At 46.3% G+C, this 25,585-nt stretch overlaps 1 protein-coding gene across 1 annotated transcript in view; it reads left to right on the top strand.

Annotated features, from left to right (window-relative positions):
* Positions 1–25,585, top strand: part of ZFYVE9 (zinc finger FYVE-type containing 9) — a 565,807-nt gene that overhangs the window by 499,473 nt on the left and 40,749 nt on the right. The window contains exon 14 of the mRNA XM_085602620.1: positions 8,904–9,054. Coding sequence (XP_085458746.1) covers positions 8,904–9,054 — 151 coding nt within the window. The remainder of the gene's footprint in view (positions 1–8,903; positions 9,055–25,585) is intronic.

The following is a 25,585-nucleotide window of genomic DNA, read 5'->3' as shown; positions in this document are numbered from 1 at the left end:
GCGGCGGTAATTTATAAAGTCCAGCTCAAAATATCTTCACGATTTTCCAATATTTCATATGCAAAATAATGTCACAGGTGCTAACATCCAGAGCAGATATCCTTTTTTTCCCTTATGGAAAATAAATCCACATGTTTTGTGTTTCACTTTTTTGACTAGATGAAAGTGGCATCCTGGTAACCAATGCACGTCCTTTTTGTGCCTTTAACAGACCCTGCCAGGGTGTGGTATAACCAAGTTTTTATTAAAGATTGTTCTGTGAGATGGTGTCCAAAGCAATACTTTGTATTTCATGTGATCTGTGTATTTGCACACATACAAGCAGGTTTATTTTAGTCCACTAAAGCATGCTGTTTGAGTGACTGAATGATAATATCCTTATAATTTATAGTAAAGTAAAAAGGTTTCAGTTGTCAGTTAGGGAGCTCACCGGAGCCTATTTCTCACACAAGAGGATGTCACTCAGAAAAGTATCTCACCAGCATGGCAGAATATGGCATCAATGCATGGTATGTAATGTGCATTTGGTGTTAATTATTGAATTCCTTATATAGCGAACTGTTACTGTTATTTCCGTTCATGAGTTCCTCCTATGTGCACAGCGCTTTGTAACTACAGTGGTCTAAGGGAACCCACAGACAAATGGTCAATCACTTAGGATACATCTATAATTATAATACCTTCATTGCAATTATTTTCAGGAGGAGCCGCAGCCATCAACCAATAGGTCAAGGGAGCCGCAGGTCAAAAAAATTTGGGAACCACTGCACTAAAGGTAGACGTGACATACGGTCTGCATGAACGTTAACCCGACCTGGAACATATTCAACCACACACTGGTATTCATGCAGTTTGGCAGCCTATCTCGCTAAACGAGCTGTCAGTGTTCTGCCTCCACCAGCCGCAAGCATATTAATCAATGGCTTATGGTCAGTTCTTAATCGGAATTTGGTTCCCCATAAGAATTTACGAAAATGTTGGGCCGCCCAAGTACAAGGTGGAAACTCCTTCTCAATAGTAGAGTAATTGCATTCAGAGTCACAAAGCATCCTTGAAGCATATGATACCACATATTCACCAGTACTATCCTTGTGCATGAGCACCGCACCCAAACCCACACTACTAGCATCCACTGATACAATGCATTCCTTACCAATCGCATAAGATTTTTAAAATGAAGCATCAACAATTTCTTTCTTTAGTACATCAAATGACAGTTGTTGATCTTTCACCCATACAAATCTTGCCTTTTTCTTTAACAATAGTCTTAACAGATGCACTTTAGTAGAGTAGTTTTGTATAAATTTAACATAGAATTCAGTTAGACCTTGAAACGACAATAATTGCTCTTTGGTTACTGAAGCAGTTGCATTAGAAATACTTTGCACATGGCTAAATTTAAACTTGATACCCTCACTGGAAATTTCATGACCTAAATACTCAACTTTATTCTGCCTAAATTTGCATTTAGAAAATTTCAATGTCAACCCTTTATCTTGCACTCTTCTTAACAAATCCTCCAAATTCTTGTCATGTTCTTCATATGTTCCTCCAAAAATTAAAATATCATCCTGGAAGGCAATAGCTCCCTTACTACCTTCCAAAAGCTCCTTCATCAAATGCTGAAAAACAGAAGCAGCACTTGCCAAACCAAATGGCATTTGCAAAAATTTAAACACACCTTCTGGTGTTACAAAGGCTGTTAACCGCTTAGATTCATCATGCAACTCTACTTGGTGGTAGGCACTAGCTAAATCGATAGTGGAGAACACCGAAGCACCTGATAGCGTAGATAATAATTAATTTATATTAGGGAGGGGATGTTTTGTCAACCCATATCTCCTTATTCAAACTGCGTAGAACCACACACAGAAGAAGATCCCCTGTACCCTTAAAAGATAAATATTGGGAGACACCCAAGATGAGGATTCGATGGGCTCAATTATAGACTTCTGAACTAAATCATTTAACATAACTATAAGAATGATCCGATATGCTAAAGGTACATTTCTCACCTTGTGCCGGACAGGTTTTGCCTCATTCTTCAGTATAATCTTGTCTGAAATTTATGTATTTTCGCAGAGTTTCATCAAAAAGTTTCGGAAATGTTTCTTTGATTCCATTGACAAACTCTTCATTGTCAACGGAAACAACATAGACAGGTGGAGTAGCATTCGGAACTAATCTTAAGCCCATTTCTTGCTGATGTGGCCATACCAGAATAGCCACTCCTTTAGTTGCCACATATACCTTACCTCTAGTTCTTCTTCCCTCAACTTCCAAATCTGCCCACATATACCCTTCTAAATCGATTTTGTGACCACCAGGTTGAATATTAGGTGGAAATAATTGCTTCTCACTCCAAAGTTCATTGAACAACTTTTTCCCAATAATGCTATATCAAGCACGAGTCAACCATCATAGACACTGGCTTGCCATCAATTATTGCTCTACATCAGGGAAACCCCATGTAATTAGCGTCACCAACACACAGTAATGTGATGTGGTTATCTCTTTGAGACAATCTGCATACTGTACCAAACTGACCATTTTTTTTTAGGTCTTGCCTAGCATTGCAGCGCTGCTCGCTTGCGAGATCTATTGTTGTTAGTTTTCTGTCTGGGTTCTTTGGAAGATGGGTGGAAGCGTCACCCATGCTTTTAAATGGCACACGTCATAAACGCTCGCTTATTACTGGAAGTGAGGCTTGTTTGTTCCCTCCCTATCTCCCTTTTGCCTCGCCCACCCAGACTGGAGATTTTGCAGGGCGTGACATCCCTTTGGTTTTGCTATGTTTTCATGTTACTGCACATTACACCGCGTTGTAATTCCGCGCTCTGTGCTTGTTCCCAGGTACGTGCGCACACCGACGCAGGGATAGGATGTGGTTCGGAGATGCTTTTGTGCTACGTGTTTCCACGCTCCCGCACATATATGATGAGTCCATGAAGCGGTCACCGATGCAGGGACAGGATGTGGCTTACACGTTGATTACATCGGTAGAAATACGGATGTTTCCGCAGGTCCCACTTGCTATATTTACACACAGAGCTTTTGCGAAACAAATGAAGCGAATGGAATTATATTAGATTTGCTGCCTTGTAAGTTGTGCGGAGATATTTCACTGGCACTGGCTCACCAAGGGCATTATATAAACTCCTAAAATCTCAGACGAGCAGGTCGGGCGCCCGCCCTGCAGTGCCGGCGTTACTTGTGCAGTCAACTGTTGCACGCCAAGGACAGGCGGCTCTGCTCGTGAATGTCAGGCTGGCTTGTCACATCAGACGGGGACAGATCAAGGTCCTTCTGGGCAGAAATACAGAGATCTGAGCAGCCCTCCGGACCCTCCTCTCTCTCACACTCTTGACAAAGTTAGCTGCGGTGACATCACAGCGCGGGGCGGGGCCTGCTTCACAGATTGTGTGTACTGTATACCTCACTTCCTAGCTGCCGTAGCATGAACAATTACATTACGGACCAGGAACTGGGGGCCATACGCTTCCTGGCCCCTGGATTGCCGCTGCCGGCGTGTTTTCGGGGTGGATTTTGCCTTTTCCCTCCAGTTTGTGATAACCTCGGCTGGGCAGTGCTTGGAAGGGTGTCAGCAGCTTTGTTTTTCCTCTTCCACTGTATGGCTCTTCTCCTGCACAGCGAGCACCTGGAGCCCGGCACCAGGAGGCTGCACTCGAGGTAACGCAGCCCTGCACCCCTTTCTGCTGTGTGCCTAGGTCTTCCGGTCATCACGAGGTGCCCTACCTCACGTCAAAGCAGTTCATACGGTCGTGATTCACGTTGCATTCTGCTACTTGTAGGGACACCCACAAGAGCCAAAATGCAAATTAGTCGCTCAGTTTGAATAACCTACTAAGAACAACTTCAGATTTCTGAACATCTCGATTATAAAGCCATACATTCTAGTGTGGTCATGTTTTCTTTTACTAATTTTCCCATTTGTTCAAAAGGAGGGGCGTGGAATACTACGTTGAGGCAGTCCCACCGTAGCCCAGTGGGGCAATGCGCCTGCTGCAAATTTCTCTTACCCTTAAGTTTTTAAGTTTGAATCTCAGTGGGACTCACTCAGTTTTTCATCCTTCTGAAGTAGATAAAATGTGCCATTTACCACAACATTCAGTGCTTGGAGTCGAATCAGATTGAAATATGAGCTATAAACGGTATTCATTATAACAGAGAATAGATACGGCACAGCGCTAAACGTCACTATAAGAACACGCTTCGTTATTTATATAATTAGAGCACGCTCATCTGGGTGTGCAGAGATGCTGTCCATAGTGTCAGTATGTAAAATAGCACCTGCCTGGTTTTCGGTTATCCCTATTCTTCATTCATCACCCCAATTCCCACCTTACTTTTCCAGTGCTTTGCATTTCAAAGAGAACCTATTGTGAGCCAACCGCTGTCTTCTTTGAACAGACACTGCTGTTTCAGGTGCACCTTGCACGGCTCATTGCACAGCTCACTAACGAAAACTAATGTCCTGCCAACTTGTACGTATCCGGCCAACCTAAAAAAGGTGTTGTTGCTGCCCAGCTCAGCGATACTCATCTTCTGGAAAGGATAAAAGCTTAAGTTGTACTGGATTATGGAAGAACACCGCTCTCTGCAACATTCATACATCCCACTGAGCTACTGTGTGAGAAATGCTCTGCGTCTTGATAACGTCTGATAACATCTGACAGGCGCAGAGACAGCTGGCATCGGACAGGCGCAGACACAGCGCATACCACAATTGCAGAGAAAGATGGCATTTCCCAAGTGCAGGGAAATCAGGTCCTCACTAGTACAGGAACCACTGCATTTCATATGTGGAGGGAAAGCATTCCCTCGCTAGTGCAAAGGCAAGCAACAGTACAAGGACATGTCGCCACGAGTCACTAGCACTCATAACCACAGCGACAGGTGATGCAACAGCACGTCCCACGACACATGCCGAACCATCACGCCCAATACTGCACATTTTCCAACTTGGCTTCCTACGGTGGACGCAGTGTTTCCCACAGAATTATACATTTGCCGCACTTGCCTCATAACCATCATCTCCTGCAGAATTTTCCTTTTCTTCTCACATAATGTAGTCAACCCTACCAACTTCATCCCATCTCCTATGTGTAAGAGAACCTGTGGCTGCACAGGTAGAAAGAACCTGACTGAAAACGTTGTGATGTTAAACCTATATTAACTGTGTCAGATAACACAGCTTGCACGATCACCTGCCACCTGTGTTCATTCTAGTATGCGAGATTGGTTCGCAGCTTTATTTTGATTCCACTTTCACAACCTGCGGCTCTGTTTTATCCTCTAGAACGTAGCGTCTATGCTGTGTATATCACTTGTTAGCTCTCCATGGCGCATGTCGGTAACACAACCTGAGCGTTTCAGTTTTTTTTGGATACGTGCAAAATTGTAATTACAATGTCAATAACTCTAACTGATGCGAGACCTATTGCATTGCAAATGCTTGTTTTTTGACACTTTACACATATTTTGTCCCAGGCAGGACACCCTTTGAAATTTCCTACATGGTTCGTACTGCCACACCTATAGCAAATTATAGTATTTCCCTTAGCATACAATTTATTGTCAAACATTTTTCCTTCAACCTCCTTGGTGAAACTAGTCAGACTCTTATTTGGTCCCATTTGGTTCCTTACCACTGAAACTTCAGGTTCAGTATTTTGAACCTTGAAATTTTGTTTTTTAATTTCAGTAACACATTTCTCAGACTGTTCAATGCCTTTAGCTGTATTTACCACTGCACTAAGAGAAGATTCAGTACCCAACCATAATCTTTCTTGAATCTTTTTACTCTTGGGCTTCATCATTATTTGATATCTTAATACTTGTTCGTAAGTAATAGTTTGAAAAGCACAAGACCCGGCCAAAGTACGTAGTGCAGATTCGTAATCTTCTAATGATTCCTCCTCCTTTTGTGCGAGTGAATACAATTTGAACCTTTCCATCACTACATTGATCTTCTTTCCAAAACGGACCTTCATCTGTCTGATTGCCTTTTCAAAAACATCCATATCCCCAGCGTTCTCTATGGGAGGTATGTTGCTAAATTCCTTCATGCCTGCATCACCCAAACTGCTTAAGTAATGCTAGTTTCCTCTTAGCAGGACAATCCTCCTTCTCAAGAACCTCTACATATGCTGAGAACATAAGAAATCCTAGTTCCCACTCCATTTTGGGCTCACCTGCCACTTGTAAAAAATTTGGCGGTGCTGCAATGTTAGCCATAATGAAAACACCACCCAACAGTACCACAATTTCCCAAAATGTATGAAAAAATTACAGTATAAAACTTACTGTTACCAGAAGTGTGCCAGTCACCGATAATACAGGCTGGATATTCTAAAGTAGCAATTGGTGTGCCAGTGCAGGATATAGAACCTTCTATTCACGCAGGTGTGCCCGCCACCAAAGGTGCAGGCTAGTGTTAGTCATAAAATTCAATAGCGTGCCTACATAATCTTGCAGGTATAATGAACGCTGTAAATATGATTGGCAGTACACGAAAAAAGGCCTAAATGGCCGCCAAAACGTGGCACCTGTGTGCGAACGTAACAGCAAGGTCACTGAGGATCCAATACGATGGACAGCACGTGCTCCAGAATCCAGTACACGCGCAGAGTCACTGGACAGCATGCGCTAATCCAACTCCAGCTACCACTATCACTCTCAGAAAACAAAATTCCCAAAAAGGGACTCACAAGGGTCTCGACAATGTGGTAACTGCGCAGTGGCACCAACAAAATTTAAACTGCAAAGCCGCTGCGGCACCAGCGTAACACAAGCTGCCAACTCTTCCTTGCAGTACCGTAGATGAGCACGCAAACAGGTGAGTGCTGCCTTCGCTTCTTCCTGATCATCGCCAAATACACATAGGAATGAGGCGGCACACGTTGAGGTCGGAAAATGTAGATTTAATCCACAACAAAGACAGCTTAACAACAACCATAAAGAGACGACTGGTTAGAACAACCGTCGCCTGTAAAGTACCCAATCACCCCCAACATTCTTCATGACAGATAGAACACTACAATAAACAATGAAAGTCCTTAGGTGCAGGGCCCTCCCACCTGCCCCCTCAGAAATCATCACACCCTGAGTCTTGCAACCCACAGAATCTCCAAGTGCAATGTGATTAAAGAATAGGCTGTCATACATACGTTGGCAGTCATAGCACCTGCTTGCTTGCTGGATTCAAATATAGCAGGTAGCAATGCACATACAAGCTGGGTGTGAGAGGCAGAACAGTCAACTGGAAAGGGTGGAGCAGTCGTAGGTGCCTCACTGCTGGCCGAGGATTAAACCAGCCGCTCCTTAGGCCTCCTCCTTCACATGACAGCAGGCTGAAACGACGTCCGCATTGAATGGCTGCAGCTGGCACCAGGTTCTCTCCTTAGCAAGGTTGCCTCAGAAGAGCTAAGACGGAAGGCTCCTAAATTGATCATTCCTACCTCACTGTAACTGATAAGTCCACCCAGCAGGGGGGTAAGGAAACCACCAACCAATTGATGTTGTGGTTCTGCAAAATGGAGCCCACCCCTTCAGGGCAGTCCCTCTCATGATACTGGACCACCTGGGTTTTGGAACCTGTGGGAGCCCAGTCCTTATCCCCACTCTAAACCCCTGACCCCACCTTTGCCTTGCAAAGAATGTAGGCCCTGTTAAGTAACAAACTGGTGTGTGGAACTCCAGTAATATGATCTGACTACTATGCAGCCTACCCTGATGGACTGTAATCTGAAATGTGCCGTTGGTGCTCCTGAGTTCATCGGAGCCCATGCCCGCTCCATCTATCCCATACTCGGTTCTGGATAGATAAAGTTATATACAGCAGGCTTCCCCATATGGCCCTCTTCACAGAGCTGCCCACCTGCCAGTTAGGGGGCAACTCACAAGGCTCCCTGGCCTGGGACTTGGATCCAAAGATACTCCTTTTGCCAGAACCTCTACTTTAAAACCCACCATAAATGTATTGTATAGGTCTTTCTAGCGTCATAGTGCCACAGTGGCCTCCCAGGATGTTTCTCTTGTGGTTCTATGTTTTCTTCATTGACTGCTGCCAGTATGGAGCTGGATGATGGGACATTGATTCCTCAGGGGGACATGTTGGGAACCGTCAAGGTTTTGGCTACTCATGACATATGCGGATTGCTTTGTTGGGGCTTTGATGGAGACAGATGTGGGTCTGGCCTGAACCTTTGGTGGTGGTGCCATTGATCCCAACGTATATGGCCTCAGCATGAGGTGCTGGAAACTGGATGAGTGCAGTATTGGAAGCGATAGAGCATGCTGTTTTGACACCTTCTTTCAAAGGGAGCTGTGTGCGCCTGGCCCATCGCTGCCCTAGTAGGGGAGACTTGGGGCAGTGTCAGAAGGTGGTGGCAAATCAGAAGCATTCTCACCAAGGAATGATGTGGTCATTAGCCTTAATCTGACTGTTGCAATTTACAACACACTGTGCTGTTATTTAACAGAAGGTGAGACCGGGCATGTAGGAATGAGTTATATATCTTAAACTGATTGGTCAGAGTTCTGTCTTTATACATTCTGTTGTGTTAATGACTAAGGAGCGTAATTGAATGGGCATCCCCATTATCATAAGATGCACATGTTGACTTTTTTATCTAAAACCTGGTAAGCTGAAGTTCCATTAACCAAGTTTTAAGAAATGCATCATATAAAGGCTTTGAAAATATTTTAGGAGACCTATTTGAGAGGGTTGGGAACTCTTCAGTATTACTGTGTGTACTGGACAATCCAAACCAAATCACTTGCAACAATAATTTTTAGAAGACCGTGTATGGCAGCGTTTTTTTCATTCTGTAATTTCCTTCAGACTCCATTGAGAAAGGTTTCTTTTTGGTGTGTTTCAGATGATGAAAGCCATGAACAAGTCCAACGAGCATGTGCTTGCAGGTGGCGCATGCTTTAATGAGAAAGCAGACTCTCATCTAGTCTGTGTGCAGAATGATGATGGACACTATCAAACGCAGGCCATCAGTATTCATAACCAGCCTCGGAAGGGTGAGTGATAGAGCGGTGATGGTTTTCCAAACATTAGGCTTTCCCAGATTGTGTTGTTTTACTGGACACAAGTCTTTTTAGTTTTTTTGCTATTTTATTGTCACTCAGATGCACACATGTTCAAAATATCTCTTCATACAACAAAAAAAAATGAAATCCTGCCGATCTGCTGTCAGACAGACTGTGCACCTCCTCCCTCACACCCTACTGAAAAAAGAACCACCAGTTCTTCTGACGCTACAGCCCCAGAAAGACATTTGATGTCTTTGTTATGCAGTCCCACATGAATAATAATAGTGAGTTGCGTCTATGCACCTCACCTAAAGCACTCAAAATAAATTAAGAGTCTCTGATGCCATCAGCTGCTCTAGGCATAACACACTCTTGTGCTGCACCCAGTTAAAACACTGTTCCAAAGAATTGGTATCCCCAGGTCCTCACCCTCATCATTCCAATTCTGTTGCATCACTAGCAGTGAGATCTATTGAGTGGGGTTCGGCGTAATTAATGTTTTTTTCTGTTTTTGAATGGGAGAGTTTTGTATGTCAGAATAGGCCCTTTTACTTCATCTCCTGTATCGGGTGGTTATGGGATGCCTCACAAATTGTTTGTGAAAGAGCGATCTGGTGGATGCAGGGTATTCAGCCTTACACCACCAAAGGGCAAATATTTACTGTTACTTGATTATAACATCCATATATTTTTGTGTTCATTCAAAGTTGATCAAATTAATATTCCTGCAATCCAGTGTTTGAAAATACATTTAGAATGGGTGTTTTCCTTTTTTGTTTTTGAGGTTTAAGGTAAAGAACATAAATACTTTTTTTAAATAGTAATATTTAGCAATTTTTAATTGTGAAATAGTGACCCCCAATGTAATTGTTTGAAAAATTACCTTCATTAGAGTACACATTAGGTTGTGTAATGCCTGTGAAGTAATAACTCCAGAAGTTCATCCCTCAATGTAATGAGGGTACTGCATTGAGAGGGTAATAGGCAGACACACATGCACACACCTCCACCCCCAAACCACAATCATCACCAATGGAAAAGTGCTTGCAGGTAGTTGGCATGTTTCTATGAATGTGTGGACCTAAACTCTGCTGTAACAGTACAGATATGCTCACCTGCGCCCCGATTTCACTACAATAACGTCCATCGAAACAGGCATCTTTCACCAATTTTGAATAACTGAAAAATTCCCTTACACAAATATGATCTCCTTATATTCGCAAGAATACCATACACACAAGATTTCTGTGAAATCTGTGCACTCTTTGTGATAGAGCATTTTAGTCGCAGATTCCACACCTTTTGAATATTCTCGTGTCAGAACAGATCTAAAAAAAAAAAAATCTGCAGTATCTCAACATGCCACTAAGTGGCACTGTGTGGCTCTGTACTTGCGCTGTTCTGCTCAAGAAATGCTGTGCGGAACCTTTATTGGTCACAGCCGTGAGCGATTATGTCACTTCCTTTCTTCTGGCACCACCAAACTCTGATCCAGAGCTCCCTTCGTGTCTCTCAGAGATGTGTACCTCAAATGTTGTTTAGTTTGCAAGGGATGCCACCCCCAAAAGCAGCAGGTTTTAAATCCTGTAAGGACTGTCGTAAACAACTCTCTTACATATCCCCACCAGGTATGCCTGTAGCGCCTAGGTTCGGTCTAAGGCCTGCAGCACTGTGCATCGATGATAACAAGGCGAACCTTTACATTGCCAAGCATAAAAGACTACGTTCTGTCCTGCTCTAACTCACGGTCCGTGTCTAAAGTTCGATTGGGTTCCTGGAGTTGACAAAGCCGTTCTAGAGGCTGGTCTTCGTTGCTGTTCAAATTGACAGTAATTTTTTTTTAAAAAGCACAAACAAAACGAAGTAGGATTCTTCCCCCCTCGTGCCTCTCACTCTTGATCTCATTTCTGAAGTCAGCCGACTTCAGAGCCAATCTCTCAGCCGGTTCCGGCACAACCTGAGTTTCTGGGGTCAAAAGCCATGTCACATCAGATCGAAGAGCTCAACGTAGATATGATCTGGCTCTTTGGATCCCTACTTGTCTACCTCTGGAGCACCTTCAGGCCCCAAGTAGCCGAGAGGCCCTCCATCTGGCGTACCTCCAGTGGGTTTACATTAGGCACCAGTTTGACCTTTTGAGCCCATCGTGCCTCTGGCTCCAGTTCCAAACCCTCTTCCGCCCAATACTTACGCCATCCCTGGACACTTCAATGCCAACTCCATTGATGCAGGAGGAGGGAGTTCCAATAGTTCTCTCATATGCTAAATCATTGCCGGTCCTACTTTGAAGTCGCGCCTGATACCGCCCAAGGTGCCCATTCCCTACTTACCACCTCTACAAGGGAGAACACATACTGTGCATTCTCTTTTCGGAACAAACTCAGATAACGATTATGTGCCGGGTGATGAGTTCACTCAACCCTAGCAGGATGACAAGTGGTACAATGACTTACAGGAAGCTATTGGTCTTGACACATCACCAGAAACTGGACTACTCTCGGCCTCAGACCAGCCACAGAGGAATCCGCTTCCTACGTTTTGGTAATGAATAGGGCAACCAAAGTACTTGACCTCCAGCTCTCCACCTTGGAGGTTAAGACCAATATATTGATAGAAGTCCTCCAACCTGAGCAAACATCTTCTCTACCCCGTCTTCCATTTAATGAGGCACTGACTGATACCTCTTATTGAGGGCTTGGGATAATCGTTGTTCTGGTGCCACCCCAGTCAACCGACTAATTGCCAGGCGCAATTGCCCTACTACAGGCAGCCCTGCTTTTCTCTCACAGGATAGGACCCTTCGCCCTAAAGTCTAGTGGTGCAGGCCTCCACGTGTAGGTCTAATCCCAACACCTTTCCCACAATCCCCCCCCAACCCGTGCCACCCCGCACACTCAGGAAATCTAAGCGAGTGGAAACATTTGGGAAAGAAGTGTTTTTCTCTAGCAGCCTAGAACCCTGATCAGTTTAACATTTTTTTTATATTTATTGATTTACAATTTAGCGTACAAACTTCAAGGACAAGTGAAGCGATACATATGACAGTATAACAGCGTTTAGCCTCATAAGTGCTGCATCATTCACCACTATTGGAGATTTAGCAACAATAATAGTATGTACAGTCATGGTTATGAATAACAGTGTAACAAAGTTTTGAACATGTTCGTGCCTATCGTGTACTGGAAAAAGTAGCTTAATGAACTGTCTGTGTTGGTCGAGATGAGTTGTGTGCATTTTTATGTGTAATCATATTGTGGGCTATGAGGACCAAGCCCAACTCGCCTGCTCGTTGGGGTATGTTTGAGTGTGGTAAGTCTGAGTGGGACTGCACTGTGTGCGTATCCTACAAAGGAAGTAGAACAGTGGGAGAGAGAGGGGATGATGGGGGGATACCAGACGCTGGCATAGGGTCAGTCTCCTGGGAGTGGAACACCATCTGTCAGGGGTTAAATTGATCCTATGAAGTCCCCGGGCTGGAGGGGGCATAGCCCAATTTGGGTTCTATGAATGTTTAATATCTTTTCCAATCTGGGGGGTTGGTGGGAGTGGGGTGCCCTAGGATGTTGCTATTTGGTAACTCCTATTCGGCCACTAATGCCCCCCAAAGATCTAGAAGCCAGTAATGAATAGGGGGTGCCAAGCAATTGTCACTTCCAGGACATTAGCAGTCGACGTTTGGCTAATCCTAGCGCAAGAACTAGGAATTTATTGATGGTTTTAAGCCATGTATTGATCTTAGTGATGCCCAGTAGAAAATGAGGGCCCTGCGCTGCAATCAACATGTCTGTGGCCTGGGAGAGTGGCATCCAGTTGGGGGCATGCCCAAACCATATGTATGAACGTAAGTTCTGGGTTGTGGCAACGAGGGCATATATCGGAGGATGTCGCACACATTCGTGCCAGCCTGTGAGGAGTAAGATATGTGTGATGAAGGTAATTCAATTGAGTGTATTTTAGCCTGGCATTTGTAGATATTCTCTTCGGGGAGCCTATACACTGCTCCCATTCTTTGTCGGTTAATTTGATTGATAATGCCCCATCCCAGTGCTCCGTTTGTGTTAACGAGGATCCAGCATACAATCTTAGAGAGGTATATAGCATGGTTATTGCCCGTTTACTCACGCCATGTGTCAGCAATGTGTGTAATAAGTTGATGTCTTAGGTTTGTCATGTTTGATGCCCCATGTCCTGTATAATTGTCGAGTGAGTGACGCGTACACTAGGAATGAGCCTGGGGATATACCATAATCGTGGTCTAGTGTCTGGAACTCACATAAAGTCGAGTTGACAAACAAATTGCTCCACGTATTGAGGCCTGCCACGGACCATTCTGTCATCTCCGGGCGTGAAACTCTAGTGGTAGAGCCAGGGATTACTCCTAGTGGTAGGTCAGGGGCATAGGGTGGTGACGACTGTCTCACCCGTAAATAACAGAGCCAACAGTTGCAAGCCGTGGACTTCAGCACATGGACATCAGTACATTGCCTAGCTTCTTCGGGTTCGTCGTTTCGGAGCCAAGTCTCTATTCCAGCAATGTGGATTGACGTAGGCTGTACGCCCAGCATCCTAATTCGGCTGTATTGCCTCCTGCCAGACACCGCATTGGCCATTGCAGCTGTGCAGCGGCGTAATAGTGTTCGTAGTTAGGTGCTCCCAGGCCGACAACGGCGATTGGAGCGTAAAGCTTTGTAAGTGCAACTCTAATTCTACTCTTACCCCAAATTAAAGACGTTAATAGTGATTTCAGATTGCGGAACAGCTTATCTGGCAATGAGAAGGGCAGGGCAGCGAAGAAGTACAGCAACCTGGGAAGTAGTAGCATTTTGGAGAGGGCTATTCGTCTCATGGGCGACAGTGGTAGTTCTGTTCAAAACGGCAAGGAAGAGCAAGCGTTGGCAATCGCCTTGCCCAGGTTGCCATCGATTAGATCTACTTGTGAGTGATATACTTGTACTCCCAGGTACTTGAAGGATTTGCAGGCCCAGGTGAGTGGGGAGTGTGGTAGGTCAGCATGCGGTCATTGGGAATAAGATATTTTCCCCAGTTTACCTTGAGGCTGGAGATGCGTCCATAGCGATCCAGCAAGTCCATTAGATCGTGAAGTACTGTCTGTTGGCCGCAGAGGTATATCAGTGCATCATCTGCATACAATGAGATTATATGCCATTGATTGTGTGCTTTGATGACCCAGGTGGGTGCCTGGAGGCGCAATGCACAGGCCAAGGGTTTCATCGCTAAAGCGAAGATTATTGTTGATAGAGGGAAACCCTGCCTAGTGCCATGTGCTATAATCAAAGGGTCTGAAATGATGCAGCCTTTCTTGACTCACGCTTTCGGCGCAGTATATAGAAGCCTGATCCACTGTAGGAACTGTGGGCCAATACCGTAGCCTGCTAGCACTCTCTGCAGGTATTCTCACCCAAGTGTATCAAACACATTTTCTATATCTAGAGGTGATCCATGCCAGTTTCTTGGATGTGCGGGCCCAGTCTAACAGAAGAGTCTGCGTAGGTTAAGGCTGGTGTTCCTATCTGGTATAACCCAATTTTGGTCTGAGTGCACCAGCAGTTGTATCACTTCTGACAATCTATCAGCCAGTACCCTGCCCAGTATTTTACCGTATTCAGGAGTGTCAGGAGGCAGGATGAGCCCATCTGCAGCGGGTCCTTTAAGAGCACCACCAGGACGGCCTCAAGGAGCAAGGGTGGAAATATGCCCTGCTCGTAAGCTTCTGTGTACACACGGTGTAGACGAGGGACCAAGTGTGTACGGAACAAATTTTAGAATTCTAGGGGCCACCCATCAGAGCCCGGTGTCTTCCCCCTTGCCAGTTGTTGAATAGCGTCCGCAATTTCAGTGTCTGATATGGGGTCTTCCAGGGCCACATAGCGATTCTGTGGGATCCAGGGAAGCGTCACTTGCTCTAAAAGGTGTTGCAGTTCCGCCGAATCTTGTGGTTGGGTGGCTCTGTATAGGGAGGTATAATAATGGAAAATGGCCGAGTTGATTTCGTCCTGCATGTTAATTAGGCGGCGTTCCAGATTATGGATGGCAGTGATGGGTGTTGGAGATAATTCAGACTTCAACAACCATGCCAGCGTCCAGCCCGCCTTGTCCCCCTCTGCGTTTCTCCTGGCTAAGTACTTTCTATAATATAAGGCACATAGCCGGTCTAATGTTGTCTTCCAGGACAGCCTAGCTTGGACCAGCGTGGGTGCGAGCTGTGGGATATTGGGTAGCTGGCACTTACAGCATTGTATCTCTGTCTCCAGGGCATCCACTTCTTTAGTTAGGGTCTGTCTGGCACTGTATACTGCTTTAATTACATGTCCCCACAGGACTGCCTTAAATGCATCCCTTTTTATCCCGATACTGGATGCCATACCCTCATTTACATAGAAGTATGATGTGATTGATTGTGTGAGGGAGGCATGTAATGGGGCGTTGCGCAGTGCCTCGAAAGTTAAACGCCATGTAGGTATTTTAGGTTTATATTTCCCCCGTGACAGCTGCAGTTGTAGAGTGTGCGGCCAAGGTAATCCGTGTCACTCCTGAGAGGACCTCATGGGAACAATATATTCGATCTACACGTGTGTGTGTGTGTGTAAGTCGTGCAGTCCTGAGTAAAATGAATATTCCCTATAAGTGGGGTGCATACCGCGCCATACATCGTGTAGGTGGAGATTAGTGACCCAGGTCTGTAGGTGTTGCTTTAGGGTGATGGATTGTGCCCCTAGGAGAGGAGGGCGAGAGCGGTCCTGTTCTAGGTCAGGAGTGCAATTAAAGTCTCCGTCCCAGTAGGTTGGTTTAGTGGGATCTTGAAGGTCCGCTAGGGACAGTGATTGTAAGAACAGGGATTGACCTGAGTTGGGAGCGTAAAGGGAGATCAGTGATATCAGTTGGCCATCTAATAGTCTTTCTAGTGTGACATATTGCCCATCAGGATCTGTGCCGGTGTGGAGTACTTCCAGTGGGGTCCTGGGTGCCACCCATATCAAGGCCCCGTGCATAACCAGAGTATGTGGTCCCCACTACTGTGCCCCTCCAGCGCTTACGTGTTGAGGTGAGTGTCTGAGTGGTCAAATGGGTCTCCTGAAGAAGCACAATCGTAATTTTATGCCTTCTCAGGTACTGGTAGACTCGGTGTTGTAGGTATAGCATAGCCTGCTAGCCCACTGACATTCCAGGTTAGTAATAGTTTTGGAGTTTCCTCCGTGTCCGTTGTCATAGACATGGTATGTTAAGGGGGGCCTGAGCCCAATATAACGTTGTCATGTGCTTTTCCCACTTGCATGCATTTGTCTCCCACATGTTGCACAGGTAGTCACAATTGTCCGGCCAACACACAGAATTTCACGACACTGGCTGCGTTTCGTAAACAATAATAATCCCCAACTCCCAATCCCAGGCCGATACAACAATGGGTGGTCCGCCATCAGCAGTTAACTGCAATACAACTATAATTCAAATAAATAATCCACTATAAACAAGCATTGGCATAGCCAATATGTCTAGCTTTTGGAACCTTATAAGTATTTAGTTAGGCAGCACAATATCCTTGGTGCAACATCAACCGTTGCATGGCTAAACACTTATAAGGTCCCAAAAGCGAGACCTATTGGCTATGCCAATGCTTGTTTAACTCCCCATGCTGTCAATCCGAATAGCTAGCTAATGACATGGAATTCATGAATGACAGCATGGGGATTAAATCCAAAGATGTACAATTTTGTGTATTTTTCCACTTTTAAAAAGAAATACAGATAGGAAACACAATGATTTCTGTCAGTATTTTACGGTAAAAATCAGTAAACACGGAAAACTGGGAGCCTTATGCATAAACAAGGCGAACTGCGATAGCATTGCAAAAGTGAAAGTGGAAATGCGTGTCGAGCTATATACCATTGAGATTTTTTAGTGTGTTGTTCAAGCTGTCATTAGATCTCCTCTTGACATCCTCATTCAAGATGGCGGCCTTTATTAACCTGTTTAAGCGGAGCGCTTCCACAAATGTCTTCTGACTAAAGAACGGTAATACTTCCATGTCTAAGAAAGGGAGCTCTGCCCGTTCCAAGATGGCCCCCTTCGGCAAGACTGGCTCTGATCTGAGCGTTAAATGAGCGAGTGCACGGGCTTCTGAATGTTGTTTTGGGAATGATTTGCTGAGCGTGTCCCACCTATGCAGCCACGTTCGAGTCATGACGTATTCTCTGTGTATGATGGACTTTTCTTGTAGTATTACAACATAATGGAAACCGGAACCTTTGTTTCCGGGGGATTGTTGTGTGAGTCGCACTACTTCCTGTCCAAGCAGCCACATGTGTTAGGACTGGAGAAGTCGAGACAGTATATATACTAGAGCTGCATAAACAATTTACACAAACACATGAAAGACAATTACAATTAGTGCAGTGCATATGAAAGTGAAAAAATCAATAGAAACATTCAAAACAGTCATATACATTAAAAGAAAAATACAAAAAATACAGAAACCATTGTGTCGACGCGCGTTTCGGAATCTCATACACCTTCCTTCCTCAGGGCGCTGATGGCATTTTCAAACGGCGAAAACTCACAATATTAATTAAGTTTAGTCAGTTCAATTTCCTAGGTTTCCTTAATGCCTAGTCAATCTAATTTGTTATGCCACAAGAACTTGAAGTTGGACATAATCATATAGGATCGGAATGAATCACAAAAACTGCCTTCCCAAGATAGTGTTCGCCCACAACTGGCGTCTTATAGGGGATGTAAGGTCTGAGAGGACACTGGATCTACTTAGCCCAGGATGGAGTTCACCGGGCTAGTTCAAGAGTAGATATAAGATAATTAGTGTTATCTAGTTTTCATTACAATGGTTTTTCTACATCAGTATGGATATCCTTTAAAAACAAGTGGCTCCCGTCCTATTATCACGGGAATTCAGAGGCGGCCGGGTCCTGGATTAAATTCTGGAGAATTGGATAGACACGAGGGAATTTCTTCCCCGACTGAAATCTATCGAACTGAGATCGGTGATCTACCGTGATAATAAGACGGGAACCACTTGTTTTCAAAGGATATCCATACTGATGTAGAAAAACCATTGTAATGAAAACTAGATAACACTGGCACGGGGGAGCCCAGCTGAGCATCACCGAGACCGGCGGTTGTACAAGTGCCTCCTTGATGCTATGGGGCGACGGCAGCAGCAGTGTGCCACAGTGTGGTGATCCGCTATGAGGGCTGGCAGCAGCAGTGTGCCTGGGTGCCGCACACACTGGAGAAGACAGCAGAGAGACAAAACATGCCGCCTGTGACTGGTACAGGGTACAATGGCAGCTCACTGGCGAATATTGAGCGCTCGTTGCCACTGCTGCTGAAGCCCATGGAGATAGAAGTCAGCCCTGCTTACACGTCTGGCGATGGGTGGCTTGGAACGCTCTGGGAACCCCATCGGTCGACCTGATTGGCCTGCTACTGTGGAGACTGGTGAAGCAGGCCATGCTGGGCAGCCTCGGATGTAAATACCAATTATCACCACTACAGAAGAGTCTGGGAGTCCACTGTGGACTGAACCACCCCTGCAAAGAACTGTGCCCATCCTGGGAGGGACAAGGCGACTCTGCCGCCCCTGGCTCTCAATACTTGCATCTTGTGAATACGTGACACCCTCTTCGAGGGGGGACATGGACACTGCCTTGCACAGACCGCCCCTCACACTGGAATCCTTGACCGGCACACATCACATCGGCAGATCTCACACCAGGAAAGGCGAGATACAGCGCAATGTGATAAAGAGCTGGAGGGGGGAACCCCTGCCTAAATGCCTGAAAACTGCTGAAAGTGGGACCCACGTCATCAACTCCCCTATGCAGTGGGCGTCACGATACCCTCCCCTGCGGCCCGCAGACCTGGTTTCAATCCAAGTGGGTCAATACTCCTATGGACCTCAACGCTGGATGGTGGTGGAATGCCCCCGCGGTCCCCCTCCTCCCCACTAAGGCACACGGGACTCGGGCAGTGCGGGACTACACCCCCGCAAAGACCGACGCTCCCACCTGCCACACCTAAATATTTTACGTAACTGCTTCGGGGCACCATGCTCTTGGATCTCGCGACCTCTACGAGATAGGTAAGAGCAGAACAGACAGACACCAATGCCCAGCAGGAGACGCGCTGGAGTCCGCGACACACCCGCCGAACAATGCCCAGGCCGAGAGGCTGGTGTCTAACACCTGGCTGGGCCACTCACATCGCTTTGATGAACTCCTGGCAGCAGTTGTGGACATTAAGTCCACCTTAGGCCACAAGTTAGATTCACTATGCATTGAGGTGGGATTAATACGTGAAGACCACAAAAAAATTAAAAGACCGGGTTGAAAACTCGGAATCGTCATTGGCGACACAAACAGCTCAAGACTCTGCAGAAAGAGGTGGAATAACTCCGAGAACGGGTGGAGGATCAAGAAGGGAGGTCACGCAGGAACAACCTACGCATAGTGGGACTCCCCGAATGCTTAAAGGGACACAGCATGGAACTTTACCTCGAAGCCTGGTTTACCGATACAGTCCTCCAGGGTAAGCAGTGCAAACTCTTCTCTGTTGAGCGGGCCCATAGGGTCCCGGGTGGTACCCCCGCCCGGGAGCCCAACCAAGACTGGTAGTGGCACGACTCTTCAATTATCGAGACCGAGGTCATATACTCCAAGTAATGAGAGCACGTGGACTATGGCTGGGCGAAAACGTATCGATGCTTATCTACCCAGACTATACACTGGCCGTGCAACGACGCAGGTCTTCCTTCCTTGATGTGAAGAAAAGCCTAAGGGAACACAATGTGCAGTACGCTCTTCAGTTCCCAGCCACCCTGAGGATACAACACGACAGCACCACCACTTTCTGCACCATACAGGAAGAGGCATGGTTCTGGATGGAACAACATGGGATGTCATCCATCAGTGGTACTAGGTCCAAACCTCAACAACGGGGGCAGACGCAAAGGCGCCGTATGTCGCGAAACAGATGCGGACAACAGGGTCCCACCAAGGACCAGGCAGTGAGGGAGAGAGCACAAGCAGTGAAGAACGCCAAGAGATATGCAGCATCCCATCCCCAGTCAACTCAGGGCTCAGAGGCCGATGACCAGGTGGAGGACACCCCTCACTGACCGCCTCGCAACAATAATGGGGGGTGGCCCCATCATCACTCCCCAAACATCTGATGACATAATGTGAAAGACTACTCACAGGTTTGCAGAGTAATGCTCACTATGCTAGAGTAATAGTGGGGTCTAACATGGTACACTCGACTGCTTAACACATGCTCATCAAGGGCTACGGATAGCAACTTGATCACAAGCAGGCACACCGGACTAGTCATGTGGACCCTGCCCCCATCTGCATAGTATACCTGTTATAGAATCAGTACCTAATACCCCCCTTTTTAGGTCTCGCTGACCCAGCGCTTGCGCTGGTCTGGCGAGACTAAGTAAGGGCTTCAAAAAATGCTACAGCCGGCCACAGCTTGCAGTGCATGTTCGGATCCGTGTCCCGCCAGGTCCAGCATACTTCAGTCTCTGTCTCCGCAGGGCACTCATCGGTTAACTAGCAGATGGGACAGCCTCCACACCGCTAGTTCCGATGTGGCCCAGGAGAGCGGCCTCAGCCTCAGCGACAGCCAGGCCCCGCAGCAGAAACAGCTGCACACCTCGCCAGTGACGCTCCTGGGCAGTTTCCCATATGAGGGATGGCGATTCGAGGCTGGGTCGCACGTGTATAGTAGGATAATTAGCTGACCCTAGACGGAGCTCACAGGAACATGTCCAGTGCAGTCGCCATCTTGGCCATGCCCCGCACTCTGATCAGTTAACATCAGCTGTTTGTAGGGATGCTATTTCCATGCCTTTTGGGACTCTGTGGCACAAGTCCTCCTTGGTGTGGCTGAAGATTCCTGAAATGTTTTTGCACAGGCAGATCAAAACAGTCCTAATGCAGCCAGGTTGTGACTTGGACACCACTGATTCCATGGGTGGGCCATGGGCATCAGTATTGTGATTCGCCACCATGCATGGCAGCGATCGACTAGTTTTCCAGGTGATGTCCAGTCTTTCCCTGATGGATATGCTCTTCAACCCAACTCGCCTGTTTGAAGACAAGTCTGGTTCTGCTTTAGAGCATTTCATAGTGAGCAGGGCTACTGCCTGTTCTCTGGGCCTGTCCGTACCTCCTCACTAACCACAATTCTTCCACACCTTTCGTGGATTTTTTTTAGAGGTGTCCCATACTGCCAGCCTGTCCAGACTCAACAATGAAACCAGTAATTCTGAGGTCCAGGTTGAGAAGCCCATCGCCACCTCTCCGTAGGTCGTGTATTCGGGCTGCTCAGTCTAAACCTATCCCTCTAGCCCCCCTGCCAAACCTCTTTAGCATGCCCTAGCAAGAGCACAGCCACTCAGTGGGAGGCAGAACCCACTGATTCTTCCTGTGTTGGCAGGTAATGACGTCGTACAGGTGGGTTCTACAGATCATTCATAGTGGATACTCCATATTCTTCCTCTTACCCACTGCACATTCCACTGTCCACCCAGCGACTGACAGCAGTCTATCTTTCAATTTTGTGGCAGGAAGTGCAAGCCCTTTAGTCCAAAGGGGTTGCCCAGAGGGTGCCAGCTCCAAATGTAGGATGTGGTTATTCCTGCTACTTTCTGGTACCCAAGAAAGATGGAGGTCTGTGGACTATTTTAGACCTGTGTCCTCTCAACGTCTTCCTCCAGAAGGAGAAATTTAAAATGCTCACCCTAGCCCAGGTCTTATCTGTCCTAAGCCGTGACGACTGAATGGTGACATTATACCTGCAGGAGGTCTATTTCCATATACTCTTCCTGCCAGCTCACCAGCACTACCTGTGGATTGTAGTGGGACCATTTTCAGTTTGTAATGCTCTCCTTTGTTCTCACTAGTGCACCTCGGGTGTTCAAAAGTGATGTTGTTAGTGGCAGCACACCTTTAGAGGTCATGGATGCCAGCCTTCCCCCACCTCCACGACTGACTGTTGAAGGCATGCTCAGCCTAGGCTGTGTTGTCAACCACCTCCAGACTGACAAACCTACGGTCACCCTTGGGGTTCACGATCAATTTGCCAAAAATACACCCGATTCTTTCTCAGATGCTCCCCTTAATCTAAGCCATTGTGGACACTGTTTGGTTCTGTACATTTCCAGTGGGAAACAGTCCAGGTCATTCAGGTTACGATTCCATTATTTCGGCCTCTGTCTTGGACAGTGAGGTCGACACTGAATCTGCTGGGACTAATGGCCTCCTGCATCCTGCTGGTCGAGCATCCCACGTGGAATATGCAGGTCCTGAAGTCCCAGTGGGCCCAGCATCAAGGGGCCCTCTCCGACAACGTTCCAATTTTGGAGGAGACTGCAAACCTGCAGTGGTGGTTGCTGAACCATGATTTAGTCAGAGACCGACTGTTCTCTCTACCCCACCCAGAACGGACAATGGTGACCTATGGATCGCTTCTGATTTGGGGCAGCCATCTTGGAGAGGTGGAGATTAGGGTTCTCTGGCAGAACCCCGGCTCTACATCTATCTTCCGGCGGCTGAGGGACATCTGCTTGGCTCTGAAAGCCACCCTTCAAGGGGCGGCTGGTTCTGGTATTCATGGACAACACCACGGCCATGTGGTATTGTGACACACAGCGGGCAGGGTCTTGGGCCCTGTGCCAGGAGGTGCTATACATCTGGAAATGGCTAAGCCACCAGTGAATTTTTCTGGTTGCCAACCACCTGGGGGTCACTTTGACTGCCAGGGCAGACAAACTCCACCGTCGGCTCCTAGCTGATCACAAGAGGTATTTACACACAGTGATGGCGCAAGGACTCTTCCACGAATAGGAAGAAACTTGGCTTGATCTGTTTGCCACCACGTGAATGTGCAATGTCAGTTCTTCTGTGTGTTTGAGTTTTCAAGGCATCTCTCGGTCTGCCTCTAGTGGAATTTGGAACTTTTGTATGCCTTTCCGCTTGTACCTCTCCTGCCCCAAGCTCTCAAAAGATCAAGACGGATCGGGCCCAAATCACCCTAGTGGCTCCAGATTGGACATGGAGAGTATGGTATCCAGAACTCCTGGGCTTGAGCGTATGTCCTCTGATCAGGCTGCCCCTCCGGGAGGACCTGCTGTTGCAGCAACAGGGCTGGATTCTGTACCCAGGCCGCCACCTTCATGCTTGAAAGTGGCGGCGGAACACCTTCAACCTTCCTCCAGAGGTGGTTGATGCCATCTTGGCTGCCAGACATCCCTCGTCGAAAACTGTATACACCTGTTGTTGGGACTAATTTGTGGTTTGGTGCAGCACACACCAGATTGACTCCCTCCAGACCAAGCTATCTGACGTTCTGTTGTATGTGTTGTCTCTTATCCAGCATGACTTTAGTTTGACCATGATAAGGGTTATCTTTCAGCCCTTTCAGCAATCTTACGGTTGCCAGGTTGCCTTACGGTTGTCAGATCAGGCCTCCATGTCAAAGTCACCAGTTGTGATGCAATTTTTAAAGGGCTACAACTTATTTTTCTCCCTTCTCTTTGTCCCCAGTGGGACCTTAATCTGGTCCGGATTTATTTGATGTGCACTCTATATGAGCCGCTTCAGATGTCACTTATGGCTCCCTACTATTAAGATGGAGTTCCTTGTCACCATCACCTTGGCAGGACATCTAATTGAGCTTTAGGCCCTTTGAGTCAATCCACCATACACAACCTTCTTCCTAGAAAAACTGGTTCTGCAGACGCAGGCATCATTTCTACCGAAAGTTGTGATGTGTTACACGTTGGTAAATCTATCTCCCTTCCAAAGTTCTATTCTCCAGCTCATCCCTCTAAGCAGGAGGAGAGGCTCCATCGCTTAGAGCCCAAAAGAACACTCAGCTTTTACATTGATTGTACCAAAGTACACCAAATGATCAGCGCTTGTGGCGTTCTCTTTAGCAAAAAAAGGTATGACAGTGCAGAAGAGAAAACTCTCCTGCTGTATCACGCTCTGCATTAAAATCTGTTACACATTGGCCAAAAAGCAGCCTCAGGAAGGACGGCATGCTCATTCTACCAGGGTCAAAGCTGCTACCACTGTGTAAGTTCGCTCTGGTCTGGCCTAGACATATGCCAGGCAGCTACATGGGTGTCACTCCACAAGTTGACAAAGCACTATTGTCTGGACAGTTCAGTCTGCCTAGAGGGGCCTTTTGCCTGCCCTGTCCTGCAAGACTTTCTGGTTTGACCCACTTCCAAATAGGTACTGCTTTGGTAACTATTCAAAAGATGAGGAATCTCTGGCTAGACATCTCTAGAAGAAGGATGATTTACTTACCGTTGGTGACACTCTTTCTGGTAGAGACTCTAGCCACAGATTCCTCACGAGCCCTCCCATCCTCCCCCATTCTGTGATTGGACTCCACCCATTATTAAGATCCCAAGTCTAGGAAACTGCACACTTCTCACAACCAATTTGTTACTGGGGCTCTGCATCTGGGGGCGCGGCAGTCTCGAAATTAGTTGATGTCAGCACGCAAGGGTGGCGCCAATGTAGGCTCTACACATCATTTCTGGAACAGAATGACGTAAATTCGGTGCCACATAGTGAACCACCTGACAGCATGCTGAAGTACTGCTGAAAAGTTCCCAGGTCCAGTCTGTCTTCTGGGGAATATTCAAAAGATGAGAAATCTGCAGCTAGATAGTCTCTACCAGAAAGAGCGTCACCGGAGGTAGGTAAGTTGCTCTTTACAAACCTCCATATAGGTTTACACAGCCATGTATCACTCATCTGAAAATTTAGCAGATCCACAGGTTTGACTAGTCTTATGAGTTTCCTCATAATGACAGACCCAAACCCGTTCTACACATGTCTATGATTAGTTCATTGTTTAATCAACATTTTATTCATGAAAGCTAAACAAAACCTGGACATTCTGATTCCCATCAGTGCCCAAAGGTAGCTGCACCCTACAGGAAACTGCTTCAAAAATGTCTCCCTTTTCCTCATCTTTTTTCTGCAGACTGCCAAACATCATAATTTTTTATATATAAATATTCCCCTTAGTTAAACATGGGGAATAAAGACCAGGAAGAAAAACATTTAAATGATGACTGAGTGAGATGACTACTTTTGGCCTTTACTTGTTTCTGAAGCTTGCGGGCCTCTTGAACAATTTAGAGCTACCAACTTATTATTATTTTCAGCTGTTGTAAATGTAGGTCAGGACTTAAAATTAACAAGCCAGCATTTACCTTGATGTTGCCACACTTTAAACACCAACATGGGTAGCTAGGAGACCTATACATTGGAAGTTCCACCTTCACAATCTTACTTCAAGCAAAGTGCTAGCACTGTGACTGAAGTCATTCACTGTGGTGTCAGGTAGCTGACCCTTTTGTTAATTAATGTATTCTGAATGTAGTAATTCATTTATTTGACTGGTTACAACTAACAGAAATTAGATCCTCCAGTACACCCTATCATGTTTTTTGCTTTAC

The sequence above is a fragment of the Triturus cristatus genome, chromosome 4_2 (assembly GCF_964204655.1).
Source record: "Triturus cristatus chromosome 4_2, aTriCri1.1, whole genome shotgun sequence".
Taxonomy (NCBI): Eukaryota; Metazoa; Chordata; class Amphibia; order Caudata; family Salamandridae; genus Triturus; species Triturus cristatus.
The sequence above is the reverse complement of the archived record's forward strand: the minus strand, read 5'-3'. Positions and strand labels throughout refer to the sequence as shown.